This window comes from Bufo bufo, chromosome 6, assembly GCF_905171765.1.
Source record: "Bufo bufo chromosome 6, aBufBuf1.1, whole genome shotgun sequence".
In the NCBI taxonomy this organism is placed as follows: Eukaryota; Metazoa; Chordata; class Amphibia; order Anura; family Bufonidae; genus Bufo; species Bufo bufo.
In genome coordinates, this window is record NC_053394.1 from 369746937 (window position 1) to 369761181 (window position 14245).

The window sequence follows — 14245 nt, forward strand, 5'->3', positions numbered from 1 at the left end:
CGCAAACAAAACTGACTGAACTCGCTTGCAACATGGTGCGAGTTTCACTGAACGCATCCGCAGCCTGTGAACGAGGCCTTAGATATTGATGACCTATATTCCAGATATGTCAGCAATATCAGATCGGTGGGGGTCCGACACCTCCAAAGATCAGCCGTTTGTTGCAGTGATGACACAGCGGTGTTCACTCCTGGGTACGTCCACTGTTATGGACAAACAGCGGTTTGCTGGGGGTGCAGTGTATTGGATACCCACCAATCTTTAAAGGGGTTGTCCGGAAATTAAGATTTTTAAGCAAGTGCCTGCAGCCTGCCCCCTGACAATTCATACTTACCTGTCCCATGCTACTCCAGTCCTCTGTGTTGCCCTCCTGTCTCCATCTTCTGGTCTCCGCATTGTTTACATCTGGCAGTGCATGGGCATGGTCACATGCTCCGCTCCAACCAATGACTGGCTTCAACAAATGATGTGACCATGTCAGCACTGAAGCCAGTCATTGGCTGGAGGCGCACATGTGACCATGCACTGCCATATGTAAACAGTGCAGGGAGCGGTAGATGGCGGCTGCGCAGAGGACCGCAGCGGCGGGGAGCAGAAGATGGCGGCTGCAGAGAGGACCACAGCGGCGGGGAGCAGAAGATGGCGGCTGCGGAGAGGACCGCAGCGGCGGGGAGCAGAAGATGGCGGCTGCGCAGAGGACCGCAGCGGCGGGGAGCAGAAGATGGTGGCTGCGCAGAGGACCGCAGCGGCGGGGAGCAGAAGATGGCGGCTGCGCAGAGGACCGCAGCGGCGGGGAGCAGAAGATGGCGGCTGCGCAGAGGACAGCAGCGGCGGGGAGCAGTAGATGGCGGCTGCGCAGAGGACCGCAGCGGCGGGGAGCAGAAGATGGCGGCTGCGCAGAGGACCGCAGCGGTGGGGAGCAGAAGATGGCGGCTGCGCAGAGGACCGCAGCCACGCGGAGCACGTATGCATGGATCTTCTGTTTCAGGGGGCAGGCTGCAAGCACTTGCTTAAAAATCTTAATTTTCAGGAAAACCCCTTTAAAGATTGATGGGGATCCAATACGCTACACCCCCCACCAAACGGCTTCAGAAAACTCCTTTAAGGGGGTCGTCCCACCACAAACACTTTCATAGCTGAGATGTGAATAACCCACAGTAAGTGCAAGCCCCTTAAAGGGATATTCCAGTTGTTTTACCTTATCCCCTATCTGCAGGATAACTATTAGATTGGTGGGGGTCCTATCTCCGGAATTCCCATAGAAATTAATGGAGCGGTTGCGAGCATGTGCGACCGGCCACTCCGTTCATTTCAGGGGGGCCACAGGGTGTACAAGGCCCTAATGATTGGTGGGGGTCCCAATGCTAGGACCCCACAATCTAATAGTTATCACTAACTTGAAACAACCGGAATAGCCCTTTAAAGACCACTTTTTTTTTTTTTTTTTTTTTATAAATAGCAAATCTGTAGTTTTTAATTTTTTTAAGGTGTTCACCATGAGAGTTAGGCCCCTTGCAGATGAGCGAGTATTCCACGCGGGTGCAATGCGTGATGCGCCCGCACGGAATACGGACCTATTTATGTGTACAGGAGCGATGTTTTTCCATGCATCACTTTTGCGTTGCGTGAACAACGCAGCATGTTCTATATTCTGAGATTTTCACGCAACGCAGGCCCCATAGAAGTGAATGGAGCTGCGTGAAAATCACATCTGCAAGCAAGTGCGGATGCGATGCGCTTTTTTATGGATGGTTGCTAAGAGATGTTGTTTGTAAACATTCCGGTTTTTATCCCGCGCGTGCAAAAAGCAATAAATCGCATTTCACCCGTGCGATAAAAACTGAACGGGAATGCAAAAAACCCTGAATGTACATGATTGCGAAATCGCGCATTTTTCACTGAACGCATCCGCATCCTTAACAGGGTTGTCTGGACCCTGGAAAAAAATTGGGGTGGCTGGGCATGCTGTTTAAATATAAAATAAAAAAAAAAACATCTTCTCTCATGGCCCAGGAAGCCTTGCTGGAAGTGTGATGTGCTGCGTGTCACCGCTGCTGAGCTATGAATTGCCTCAGCTGTCACGTGTGGTGCCTGCTCACATCAGCTATGAGGTCACTGATTGGCTGCCAGTGCTGACGTGCGGGGCGTTGGCACATCACACTTCCGGCCAGGCTGGTACCGGAAGCAGTGGGGATGGAGGTGCTAAGCAGAAATCGGGATGACTTCAAAGGGACAACCTCTTTTGAATAAAGTGATAATCAGATTAGATTGCTGCCAATTATCTGGTCTTTATTTACATAATAATGCATTTATTATTTATTTTTTTTAAACATATAAATTCTATTTACTTGTTTATTTTTTTTTACATTTTTTGAAGATCCATCTGGGGTAAATCACTATTAGGGGACTCAATCACTAGTATAATACACTGCAATACAAATGTATTGCAGTGTATCATGCCTGATAATGGCCATCTGTCAGCAGATTTCTACCTATGACACCGGCTGACCTGTTACATGTGCCCTCGGCAGCTGAAGGCATCTGTGTTGGTCCCATGTTCATATGTGCCCGCATTGCTGACTGCTGAGAAAAATGATGGGGTTTTTTTTTATATGCGAATGAGCCTCTAGGAGCAACGGGGGCGTTGCCGTTACACTTAGAGGCTCTGCTCTCTCTGCAACTGATGCGGCCTCTGCACTTTGATTGACATGGCCAGGTGTGATAACATTTACAATGTCTGGCCCTGTCAATCAAAGTGGAGAGGACGCAGCAGTTGCAGAGAGAGCTGAGCCTGTAGGTGTAACGGCAACGCCCCAATTGCTCCTAGAGGTTCATTTGCATAGATTAAAAACTAGTTTTTCTCAGCAATGCGGACACATATGAACTTGGGACCAACACAGATGTCTTCAGCTGCCAAGCGCACATGTAACAGGTCAGCCAGTGTCATAGGTACAAAACTGCTGACAGATGCCCCTTATGGGTTGATGAGATGAAAGCAGCTTAATTGTTTTATTGGTCAAGACAATCGCTGGCAATGACCTATTTCCCTCCTTAAAGCAGCTGTAGTGAGAACACCCTGTAGAATCTCAGCTTCTCTCTCACTCTTTTTCTTGCTCCCTTCTTTACATCACCCCATCTTGCGGTCACAGCGTTTAGCTTTAACAGCACAGTTGTGATCAATTAGATAATAGCCTGGACTCCCGGACATTTTATGTTATTCTTTAGAAGACTCCCTTAACAGGGCTCCTGTAGTGTGCGGCTATTGTCCAGCCCTGCGCTCTATGTATGCCTTACCTTCACTAGTTTGTGTGACAGCTGTGTTTGCTTCCAGCAGGTGAGCGCTATGTCAGGGCCGAGGAGTTCAGACAGTCAGGACAGACTAAAGAACAGCTCCAGTTCAAGCTCCTCAACTTTGTCAGGGACAGATCTCTACATGTCGGGTGCTTCCGGAGAATGGATCCTGAGCCCCGGCCAGTCCAGCCACATGTTTGAGGTATCAGGGAGGGACAGGCTTCAGGACCACCGCAGTACGGCTGTGTGCAGATGTGTCTTTTCTACTCACACATAACATTGCCTCATAATTCTGTACTGTTTTTCCAGGGAGCCGTGGAGCCCATGCAGATTGATGCTGACCCCCAGGACGACCAACAGAATGTCCCAGACATCAATTATGTGGTGGAAAACCCTACTCTGGTAAGTGTCCGTCTGCCTGTGAACAGCCTCACCATTAATATTGGATTAATTGTATAGATCGGAAGAAATTAGGACTATTTGCCATTTGCAATGATCCAGTAAACATTTATTACTTGCATAGTATGGTGCCACCTAGTGTTCAGAGTGTGCACTTCCATTCACTGAGCTGTGTGCTGCTGGTGGTCGCACTTGCTCAGTCCCTCTCCCCAAAGCCAGGTCTCCCAATAGTAATAGCTTTTTCCTGCTCATCAGGGAAGGAGCAGGTCCCATGTAGTAGACATAATACATGAGGAGACTCACACAGGGGAAGCAGGAAGAGACTGTATTGTCAGCTTCCAGAGGGGGAAGGAGACTGATTCTGCCGGCAGCACTGAGCTGGACTCTTGGAAGAGAAAGATGATATGGTTATTAAAGTTATGGTGTGAAACCTCAGACATCAGAGGTGGAGCATGTGTGCGGATACACATAGCTGGGGCGTGCGCACCTCCCTCTTGAATGGTGAGATCCCGGCCCATGTGAGACGCCGCTTCTGCTGTGGACCGGCTGACTCCCTAAAGTGTACGCTATGTGGCCGCTCTGCTTAATGCCGTGATAACTAAGCAGTTGAGCCCCAGTTGGACTTCTGCCATGTGAGACGCCGCTTGCCCTGGAAGGAGTGTGGGACCGGAGCACTTCGGACAACGCTACTACAAGGATCACGACTCCATCCTGAAAGCGGGCCTCCGCCCTCCCTCCTCCACTCTTCTGATGAGTACGGGTATAAGGTGAGACGGGCAGCTCCTAGCACAGCGCCAAATCGGAATCTGCAGGATGTTCAGCTCCTGAACCCCGGTGAGGCAAGTTGTTTTAAGGCCTCTTTCACACTTGCGTTGTCCGGATCCGGCGTGTACTCCACTTGCCGGAATTACACGCCGGATCCGGAAAAACGCAAGTGTACTGAAAGCATTTGAAGACGGAACCGTCTTCCAAATGCGTTCAGTGTTACTATGGCACCCAGGACGCTATTAAAGTCCTGGTTGCCATAGTAGTATTGGGGAGCGGGGGAGCAGCATACTTACCGTCCGTGCGGCTCCCCGGGCGCTCCAGAGTGACGTCAGAGCGCCCCATGCGCATCTATGACGTGCCATGCGATCACATGATCCATGCGCTTGGGGCGCCCTGACGTCACTCTGGAGCGCCCGGGGAGCCGCACGGACGGTAAGTATGCTGCTCCCCCGCTCCCCGCTACACTTTACCATGGCTGCCAGGACTTTAGCGTCCCGGCAGCCATGGTAACCACTCTGAAAAAGCTAAATGTCGGCTCCGGCAATGCGCCGAAACGACGTTTAGCTTAAGGCCGGATCCGGATCAATGCCTTTCAATGGGCATTAATTCCGGATCCGGCCTTGCGGCAAGTGTTCCGGATTTTTGGCCGGAGCAAAAAGCGCAGCATGCTGCGGTATTTTCTCCGGCCAAAAAACGTTCCGTTCCGGAACTGAAGACATCCTGATGCATCCTGAACGGATTTCTCTCCATTCAGAATGCATTAGGATAATCCTGATCAGGATTCTTCCGGCATAGAGCCCCGACGACGGAACTCTATGCCGGAAGACAAGAACGCAAGTGTGAAAGAGCCCTAAGGGGGATACTTGAGGGGGTTCGAGGTTGCCTTTAATGAGATCTCTAAGTGTTAACCTGGGAACCGGTTGGTGGACTTCCCTCTCCCCTGAAGTTTACGAGTGGAAGTCAAGCCTGCACCATTAACTTGGAGGCAGAAGGCGGAGGCTCGACGGTAAGGGGCAGCAAAACAAGTGAATCAGCGGCATAGCAATCCAAAATCTAATTCCTTAATTCCCAGACTAGAGGGGATGCTAGCCTGGTATTCCTAATATTGGGCCCCTGCAGGAATTGCAGAGAATGGAGTGAAACGGCCGTCTTTAAAGTGCTAAAGCTAGATATTCATTGACACTTGGTGTATCCTTCTTATGTTATCAGCATAGCTCAATTTATTTATTTTTCTGGGCTTTTGTAAGCTTATAAACTCTGGAGGCTTTTCTTTTTGTCTTTCATCTCCCCTATGCTGGACTTGTTTATTGTCATCGGAACCTTCTGAAGACTTGACGATTTGGATCCCCTTTTTCTTTTGTTGTCTTCTCCTCTCACTGTTCCCCTTTTTTAAGCATAATTGCATGACTTTATGTTCCCCCACTAACCGATCTTTGGAGGAACGTGAGTTTCTCTAATTATACTAGCAGATCTGGATGTGTCCTCCCATATAAGCATAAATGTATGGCTCCCTCCCCTCTACTAACAGCACTTTGGATGAACTCGAGCTTCTTGAACTACATTAATTGACTTTACAGGGACCTTCTATACAGGAATATTTGTATGTTGTTTTTTTTGGGTTCTACTAATAGTACTAATAGCACCTTGTATGAACTTGAGTTCCCCTGACTATTTTAACTGTTTTGATTCTGGTTTAAGGGCATTGCTTAGGGAGTAGTTAGGGTCACAGTGTTTTTTATGAACTTTATTTAAAAGCTAGCTAATTAATTGCATATTTATACTGAAGGGAACTAGTAATGTAAAGAGGAAGAGGGGGGGGGGTTAAAAAAATGTCTAGACAGGGTGCAGGAAAAAAGGGAGAGACCAACCAGAATTAAACACCTCAATATCCCCAATGTTCAAGAGAGTAGAGAGATCTAAACAACAACCACTGACCAATATAAGTGGACAGATTAGCCCCCCCTAGGAGGAAGAAGGAGGAAACATCTCAAGCTCAGGAGGGGGGCTCTCCCTGCTCGATAGAGAAAGCTTTTGCGAAACCGCCCGTTGGGGATCCCCAGTCTGGGGAGAGCGGCAACAAACAAACAAAAGATGTGGAGACTACTACATCTACCAAAGACGAGCAGTTGCCCAGCTTGCAGGACATATTTCTAGAAATAAAAAAAATGCAATGGGGCAATACAGGACCCCTCTCTCCAGACTGGGAATGTTAAGGAGGAGGTGGGGCTCCTTAGGGCGGACTTACAAAAATATAAAGACAGGCTGATCGAAGTAGAGAAGAGAACATCGGACTCAGAAGATCTTCTGCAGACAATGGTGAAAGAAAAAAGGGGTTTAGAAGCGGAAAACAGGGAACTTAAAAATAAATTATTAGATCTGGAAAATAGGGCCAGGAGGGCCAATCTGAGATGCGTGGGGTTCCCGGAGGTGGTGGAGGGACAAGATCTCCCTGGCTTAATACAAACTTGGCTAAGGGAACAACTGGGGTAGGATATTTCAGATTATGAAAATTTTGTAGAACGTGCCCACAGATTGCCGACTAGGATACCTGGTACAAGACCGCGACCAATAATAATTAGTTTTTTATCGGTTAGGGATAAGGAGGAGGTACTACGCAGGTCAAGGAAAAAAGGGATGTTGGAATACGCAGGCACTACAATAATGTTATTCTCCGATTATGCAAAGGAAACAGCAAGAGAAAAAAGTCAACTTATAGACGTAAAAAAAAACGTTACGTTTAAATAATGTAAAATATTCAATGTTGTTCCTGGCTAAGCTGAGAGTTGAATGGGAGAATAAAAGCAGTTTTTTTGAATCTGCAGAGGCGGCGGGGGTATGGATTAGAGAAAAAATAAAGATTTGAGGTGCAACATGGGATTGGGCCTCAGTCAGGAGGGAGTAATGCCAAGTGGGAGAGCCGGGTTCGTATGTTAGCCTGGGTTATTCACAATAGGGAGGGAGGGGTTTGTAACCCGTTGTGGCGCTCAACCCTGGGAGGGAAGGTCAAGTTTTTTTGGGGTTTTTTTCTTTCCTTCGCCGCTGCTTCTCTCCTCTTCGCCTCCTCTCCCCCGGCCCCTGGGCCTTCAGCTGCAGCCAGGTAGGGGATGGCTAACACTTATGAAGTTTTATGAGATTAATTTCATGGAATATTAGGGGCTTGAGCAGGGGAATAAAGAGAGTGGCAGTCTTTGATGCAATACATAGGTTTCTCCCTGCTATGATTTGTCTCCAAGAAACCCATCTGACAGTTGAGACTCTAATCGGGGTGAAGAGGCCATGGATGCAGCATGCCTTCCACTCGGTTTATTCATCATATGCGAGAGGAGTGAGTATACTAATTCATCGAAACATAGACATTAAAATAGTAAAAACCGCTATAGACAGAGAAGGTCGCTATGTCTTTATGGACTGTATCTTGGAAGGTAGAGCATGGATAATAGCAAATGTATATATACCACCACCCTTCAAAACAGATGTCCTACTAAAAATAAATGAGTTTGTGCTTAAAGTGGGGGCTAAACCACTTTTAGTTATAGGAGATTTCAATAACGTAATGGATAGTAAATTGGATAGATGTAGAGTAGACAATTGGCAAAAAATCAACACTGGTTCAAGATTAAAAGATATTACAGCAGAATTGGGTTGGATCGACATCTGGAGGGAAATGCACCCAAAGTTAAAAAGATAGTCATGTTTTTCAAAAACCCACAGGAGCTCATCACGGATTGACTTAGTTTTCACGGATAATAAAGGTGCACAGGACATTGAACAGGTTACATATGGACAACGAGGGATCTCGGATCACAACTCTATTCTTATAAATATAAAAACAAAAAAAATAAAATAAATAGAGGGATGAATATAAGTATTGGGTGGATAAATATAATGGGCATTCACGATAAGATTTTGAGAGATTAGAGAGTATTTTGAGATTAATGAGGGTTCAGCGGAAAATAGTGTGGTATGGGAGGCCGCGAAGGCCTTTTTTAAGAGGGATAATCACTAAATATAGGATAATATATAAGAAGGGAATAAGAAAAAAAATAACGGAATTAGAAACTGAGGTGGGAGAACTAGAAGAAAAATATATTGATAACCCCACTGCACAAAACTATAAAGACTGGGTAGATAAAGCGGCTAAGCTGGAAAGCGACTTACTTTTATTGGCGGAACAACAAAAAGAAAATTATGTCAGGGACAACTATATCTACGCACACATACCGGTAAAAAGTTAGCTATCCTGGCGGCAACCCAGACAAAAAACAACAACTATATTCATTGCTTGACAGACAAATTAGGTCATAAAATAGTTGAACAAACAGCTAAAATAGACCTGATTAAGGAATATTTTGAAGATATGTATAGGAGCAAGATAAATAAGAGCCCGGCGGACTTACAACAGTTCTTAGGGAAAATCAATATTGCCATGTTAACCCGTGATCAAAGGGAAAGTCTGGAAGCTCCTCTAGACTCTGCAGAGGTGGAAGCAATACTATTAAAGATAACTAAGAACAAGACCCCAGGAATAGATGGCATCCCGTTTGAAGTGTATGCCCAATACAAAGAAGTATTAATCCCAAAAATGCTCAGAATGTGGGCAGTTTCGAGGGAATTAGGAAAGCTCCCAGACACTTTGAGAGAAGCTCTGATAACACTAATTTTAAAACCTGGAAAAGATCCAGCCTCCCTGGACTCATACCGTCCCATTTCATTAATCAACACCGATAATACAATTCTAGAAAGGATTCTAGCAAATAGACTTGGGAGGGTGATTCCTGGGATCGTTCATGAGGATCAATCGGGCTTTATGGCAGGAAAAACTACAACTGACAACATAATTAGATACTTCATGGGTACCCAGCTGGAGCCCACAAATTGTGGTGAACGCATGATTATAACTATTAATGCTTCTAAAGCTTTTGATACGATTTGAATGGCCTTTTCTATTCGCTACATTGAAGAGAATGGGCTTTGGAGACAACTTCGTAGGGCTCTTTCACACCTGCGTTCTTGTCTTCCGGCATAGAGTTCCGTCGTCGGGACTCTATGCCGGAAGAATCCTGATCAGTTTTATCCTAATGCATTCTGAATGGAGAGAAATCCGTTCAGGATGTCTTCAGTTCCGGACCGGAAAGTTTTTTGGCCGGAGAAAATACCGCAGCATGCTGCGCTTTTTGCTCCGGCCAAAAATCCTGAAGACTTGCCGCAAGGCCGGATCCGGGATTAATGCCCATTGAAAGGCATTTATCCGGATCCGGCCTTAAGCTAAACGTCGTTTCGGCGCATTGCCGGACCCGACATTTAGCTTTTTCAGAGTGGTTACCATGGCTGCCGGGACGCTAAAGTCCTAGAAGCCATTGTAAAGTGTAGCGGGGAGCGGGGGAGCAGCATACTTACCGTCCGTGCGGCTCCCCGGGCGCTCCAGAGTGACGTCAGGGCGCCCCAAGCGCATGGATCACGTGATCAAATGGATCACGTCATCCATGCGCATGGGGCGCTCTGACGTCATTCTGGAGCGCCCCGGGAGCCGCACGGACTGTAAGTATACCGCTCCCCGCTCCTACTATGGCAACCAGGACTTTAATAGCGTCCTGGCTGCCATAGGAACACTGAAAGCATTTTGAAGACTGCTCCGTCTTCAAATGCTTTCAGTACACTTGCGTTTTTCCGGATCCGGCGGGCACCTCCAGCAACGGAAGTGCACGCCGGATCCCAACAACGCAAGTGTGAAAGAGGCCTATCTTGGGTTAAGTTTATTATACACTGAGGGTACAATAACAAGGGTAATATTAATGGTGAATATTCTGATAAAGTATGTATTGGCAGGGGGGTTAGGCAGGAATGCCCGTTATCCCCCTGCTATTTGCTATAGTTATGGAGACCTTAGCTGATGTGATTAGGCAAGATAAAGAAATTGTGGGCTTTAGGTTTGGGGCCCATGAGGAAAAAATTGCCTTATACGCAGACGATATTATGTTGTTTGTAGGGTCTCGTAGCTCACTTACGAAGATTTTTCAGGTATTTGATGACTATAGTAACTATGTTGGACTGAATATAAACTGGTCCAAATCGGCCTGTGTCCCGATTGATCCCCTGAACGGTTTTGTACCAGGATTGCTGGAAATCAGAGAGAGGCAAGAACCGGTCAAATACTTGGGTATCCAGATAACAACTAATCCCAGAGATTATGTACAGTTGTACAGTTGAATGTGCTCCCTAAATTACAGGAGATCCGTAAGAAAATAGAAGTTTGGAAAAAACTACATGTCTCGATTCTTTGGTGAAGATGTATATATTACCCTCCTTGAATTACATTTTCTGGAATGCGCCGGTAATAATTCCCAAGAAAATATTTTGAAAAATAGCTACTTTAATAGCGGACCTGATATGGCGAGGTAAAAAAACGAGAGTAAGAGCACAAACATTGAGTATTCATGAGACAGAGGGTGGATTATCAGTTCCGGATTTAGAACTGTATTTCATCTCTGGCCAGATTAAAAATATGATAACTTGGAGTAAGACACATAGATACAAGACCATGATAGCAGGGATCAATAAAAACTTGGCAAATTGTAGCTTTTTTCAAGTGGTAGAAGCGGACATTTTGTCACAGCAACAACCTGGTAAAATTCCATTCTTTGAGCTTTGGACTAAAGTTTGGAACATGACAAGGGAACTGTGGCATCGGAGGGGGCTACATCTAGATACCTTGCTGTGGGATAATATGGCTGGGGTGGGGAGGTGGGGACGGAAAGAGAGGGAAGGGCGGAGAACAATTTTAAATTTTTATTTTATTTTTTTCTCCTCTCTCCCAGGGGAGGGCTAAGCATCGGGGAGGGGTGGGCAGTTGGGTGGCTATGTATTGTGATATGTACATTGTAAAAAGAAATGAGACAATGATTTTTGATGAACTGTATGTAATAAGCAAAAAAAAGAGAGGAAAAAAAAAAAAGTTATGGTGTGAAAATGATGCATGTGCTAACCCCTGAGCCCAGGTTAGGGGTTTTCCACAGTTGCCCCTTATGTCTGTTTTTCCATCTTTTCAGGATCTGGAGCAGTACGCTTCTAGCTACAGTGGCCTCATGCGTATTGAGAGGCTGCAGTTTATTGCTGACCGATGCCCTCAGCTGCGGGTTGAAGCTCTAAAGATGGCGCTATCGTTTGTACAGAGGACTTTTAATGTTGATGTGTATGAGGAGATTCATCGGAAGTTGACAGAGGCATCCAGGTGACTGAGAAATGCTTGTGCTCATTTCTGCAATCCTCCTATTCCTCCCTTATATCTACTTAGTGACCAGCCTGTTTTGGGCCTTAATAACCAATTAAAAAAATAAAATTTTTCATTGTTGCCTTCCATCGGCTATAACTTATTTTTTTTAAGTCAATGTAGTTGTATAAGGGCTTGTTTTTTTGAGGTACATAAATAACATAACTTTATTCTCTGGGTCATAATTTTTATTTATTTTTTAATTTTTTTTACATTTTTGCACAATTTTTAAATATTTTTTTTTTTTAAATTACGTTTTTGCATTGCCGGATCCCAAGACCCATGCATTTTTTTTTTTCTTTCTATTGAGATGTCTGAGGGCTTTATTTTTGAGGGACAACTTGTACTTTTCATTGGTAACATAGTAACATAGTTTATAAGGCCGAAAAAAGACATCTGTCCATCCAGTTCGGCCTGTTATCCTTCAAGTTGATCCAGAGGAAGGCAAAAAAAAAATAACTATAATAAACGACCTATCTCTAGTAGCTATAGCCTGTAATATTACACTCCAGAAATACATCCAGGCCCCTCTTGAACTCCTTTATTGTACTCACCATCACCACCTCCTCAGGCAGAGAGTTCCATAGTCTCACTGCTCTTACCGTAAAGAATCCTCTTCTATGTTTGTGTACAAACCTTCTTTCCTCCAGACGCAGAGGATGTCCCCTCGTCACAGTCACAGTCCTAGGGATAAATAGCTGATGGGATAGATCTCTGTACTGACCCCTGATATATTTATACATAGTAATTAGATCTCCCCTCAGTCGTTTATCTAAAGTGAATAACCCTAATTTTGATCATCTTTCAGGGTACTGTAGTTGCCCCATTCCAGTTATTACTTTAGTTGCCCTCCTCTGGACCCTCTCCAGCTCTATGTCTGCCTTGTTCACAGGAGCCCAGAACTGTACACAGTACTCCATGTGTGGTCTGACTAGTGATGTGTAAAGTGGTTGCACTATGTTCTCATCACGGGCATCTATGCCCCTTTTGATGCAACCCATTATCTTATTGGCCTTGGCAGCAGCTGCCTGACACTGTTTTTTGCAGCTTAGTTTACTGTTCACTAAAATTCCTAGGTCCTTTTCCATGTCAGTGTTACCCAGTGTTTTACCATTTAGTATGTACGGGTGACTTGCATTATTCCTTCCCATGTGCATAACCTTACATTTGTCAGTGTTAAACCTCATCTGCCTCTTATCTGCCCAAGCCTCCAATCTATCCAGATCCATTTGTAGCAGTATACTGCCCTCCTCCGTGTTAATTACTTTACACAGTTTAGTGTCATTTGCAAAAATGTATATTTTACTATGCAAGCCTTCTACAAGATCATTAATAAATATATTGAAGAGAATAGGGCCCAATACTGACCCCTGAGGTACTCTGCTAGTGACAGTGACCCAATCTGAGTGTGTACCGTTAATAACCACCCTCTGTTTTCTGTCACTGAGCCAATTACTTACCCACATACAGACGTTTTCTCCCAGTCCAAGCATTCTCATTTTATATACAAACCTTTCATGCGGTACAGTGTCAAATGCTTTGGAGAAGACCGCATAGAAACTGATTAAATTAGTTTGACATGACTGATCCCTCATGAAGCCATGCTAATATGGCGTTATTTGCTTATTTTCATTGAGGTGCTCCAAGATAGCATCTCTTAGAAAACCTTCAAACAGTTTACCCACGACAGATGTTAAACTTACCGGCCTATAGTTTCCGGGCTCTGTTTTTTTACTTTTTTTTTAATATTGTCACCACATTTGCTACTCACCAATCCTGTGGAACACCCCCTGTCAGTATAGAGTACTTAAATATCAGAAATAAGGGTCTGGCTATAACATTACTTAATTATCTTAGGATACAGGGGTGTATGCCATCTGGTCCTGGCGATTTGTCTATTTTAATCAGACAGGGCACTTTTAATGGGGAATTTACTTTTACATTCTGCATTTCATCTGACAGTTTATTTGATAGCTTTGCTTTCTCCTCGACCGCTCTCTGCAAACTCCCCCCTCATTATTCTGTAGAGGGCCGACACCTCAGCTTTATACTTTTTACCATTTATATAATTGAAGAACATTTAGGGTTAGTTTTGCTCTCTTGGCAATTAATCTCTCGGTCTCTAGTTTGGCTGCTTTTTTGTTTTTTACATATTAGTTTTAGTGATTTAAATGCTTTCTTTTTGTCATTTATTGCTTTCTTTACATTTCTATTTATCCACATTGTTTTTTCTTGTTCCTTAACCTTTTATTACCATAAGGTATGTACCTCTCACAATTAGATTTTAGGGAACATAACTAGGGGTGCACCGAAATTCCGGCAGCCGAAAATGCACCTAATCCACTTCGGCCGATATTGTTACATATCGGCCGAAAATATGGGGTGTGGGATTTGTCACCCACCATCTGCGGGCGGGCGCCGGGCGGGCGGTTTACTTTGTCACTGCATCTTTATTTTACCTTACAATCGTGAGGCTCCAGTAACTAACAACTCTGCAGGCAGAGCGGAGGCCGGCGTAAC

The 14245-nt window shown here is 45.1% G+C and overlaps 1 protein-coding gene across 1 annotated transcript in view; it reads left to right on the forward strand.

Moving 5' to 3' along the window:
• The window catches only part of GPS1 (G protein pathway suppressor 1), a 58557-nt gene that overhangs the window by 2108 nt on the left and 42204 nt on the right, over positions 1-14245 (forward strand). The window contains 3 exon segments of the mRNA XM_040435856.1: positions 3335-3493; positions 3601-3693; positions 11505-11686. Of these exon segments, the coding sequence (XP_040291790.1) occupies positions 3335-3493; positions 3601-3693; positions 11505-11686 (434 nt within the window).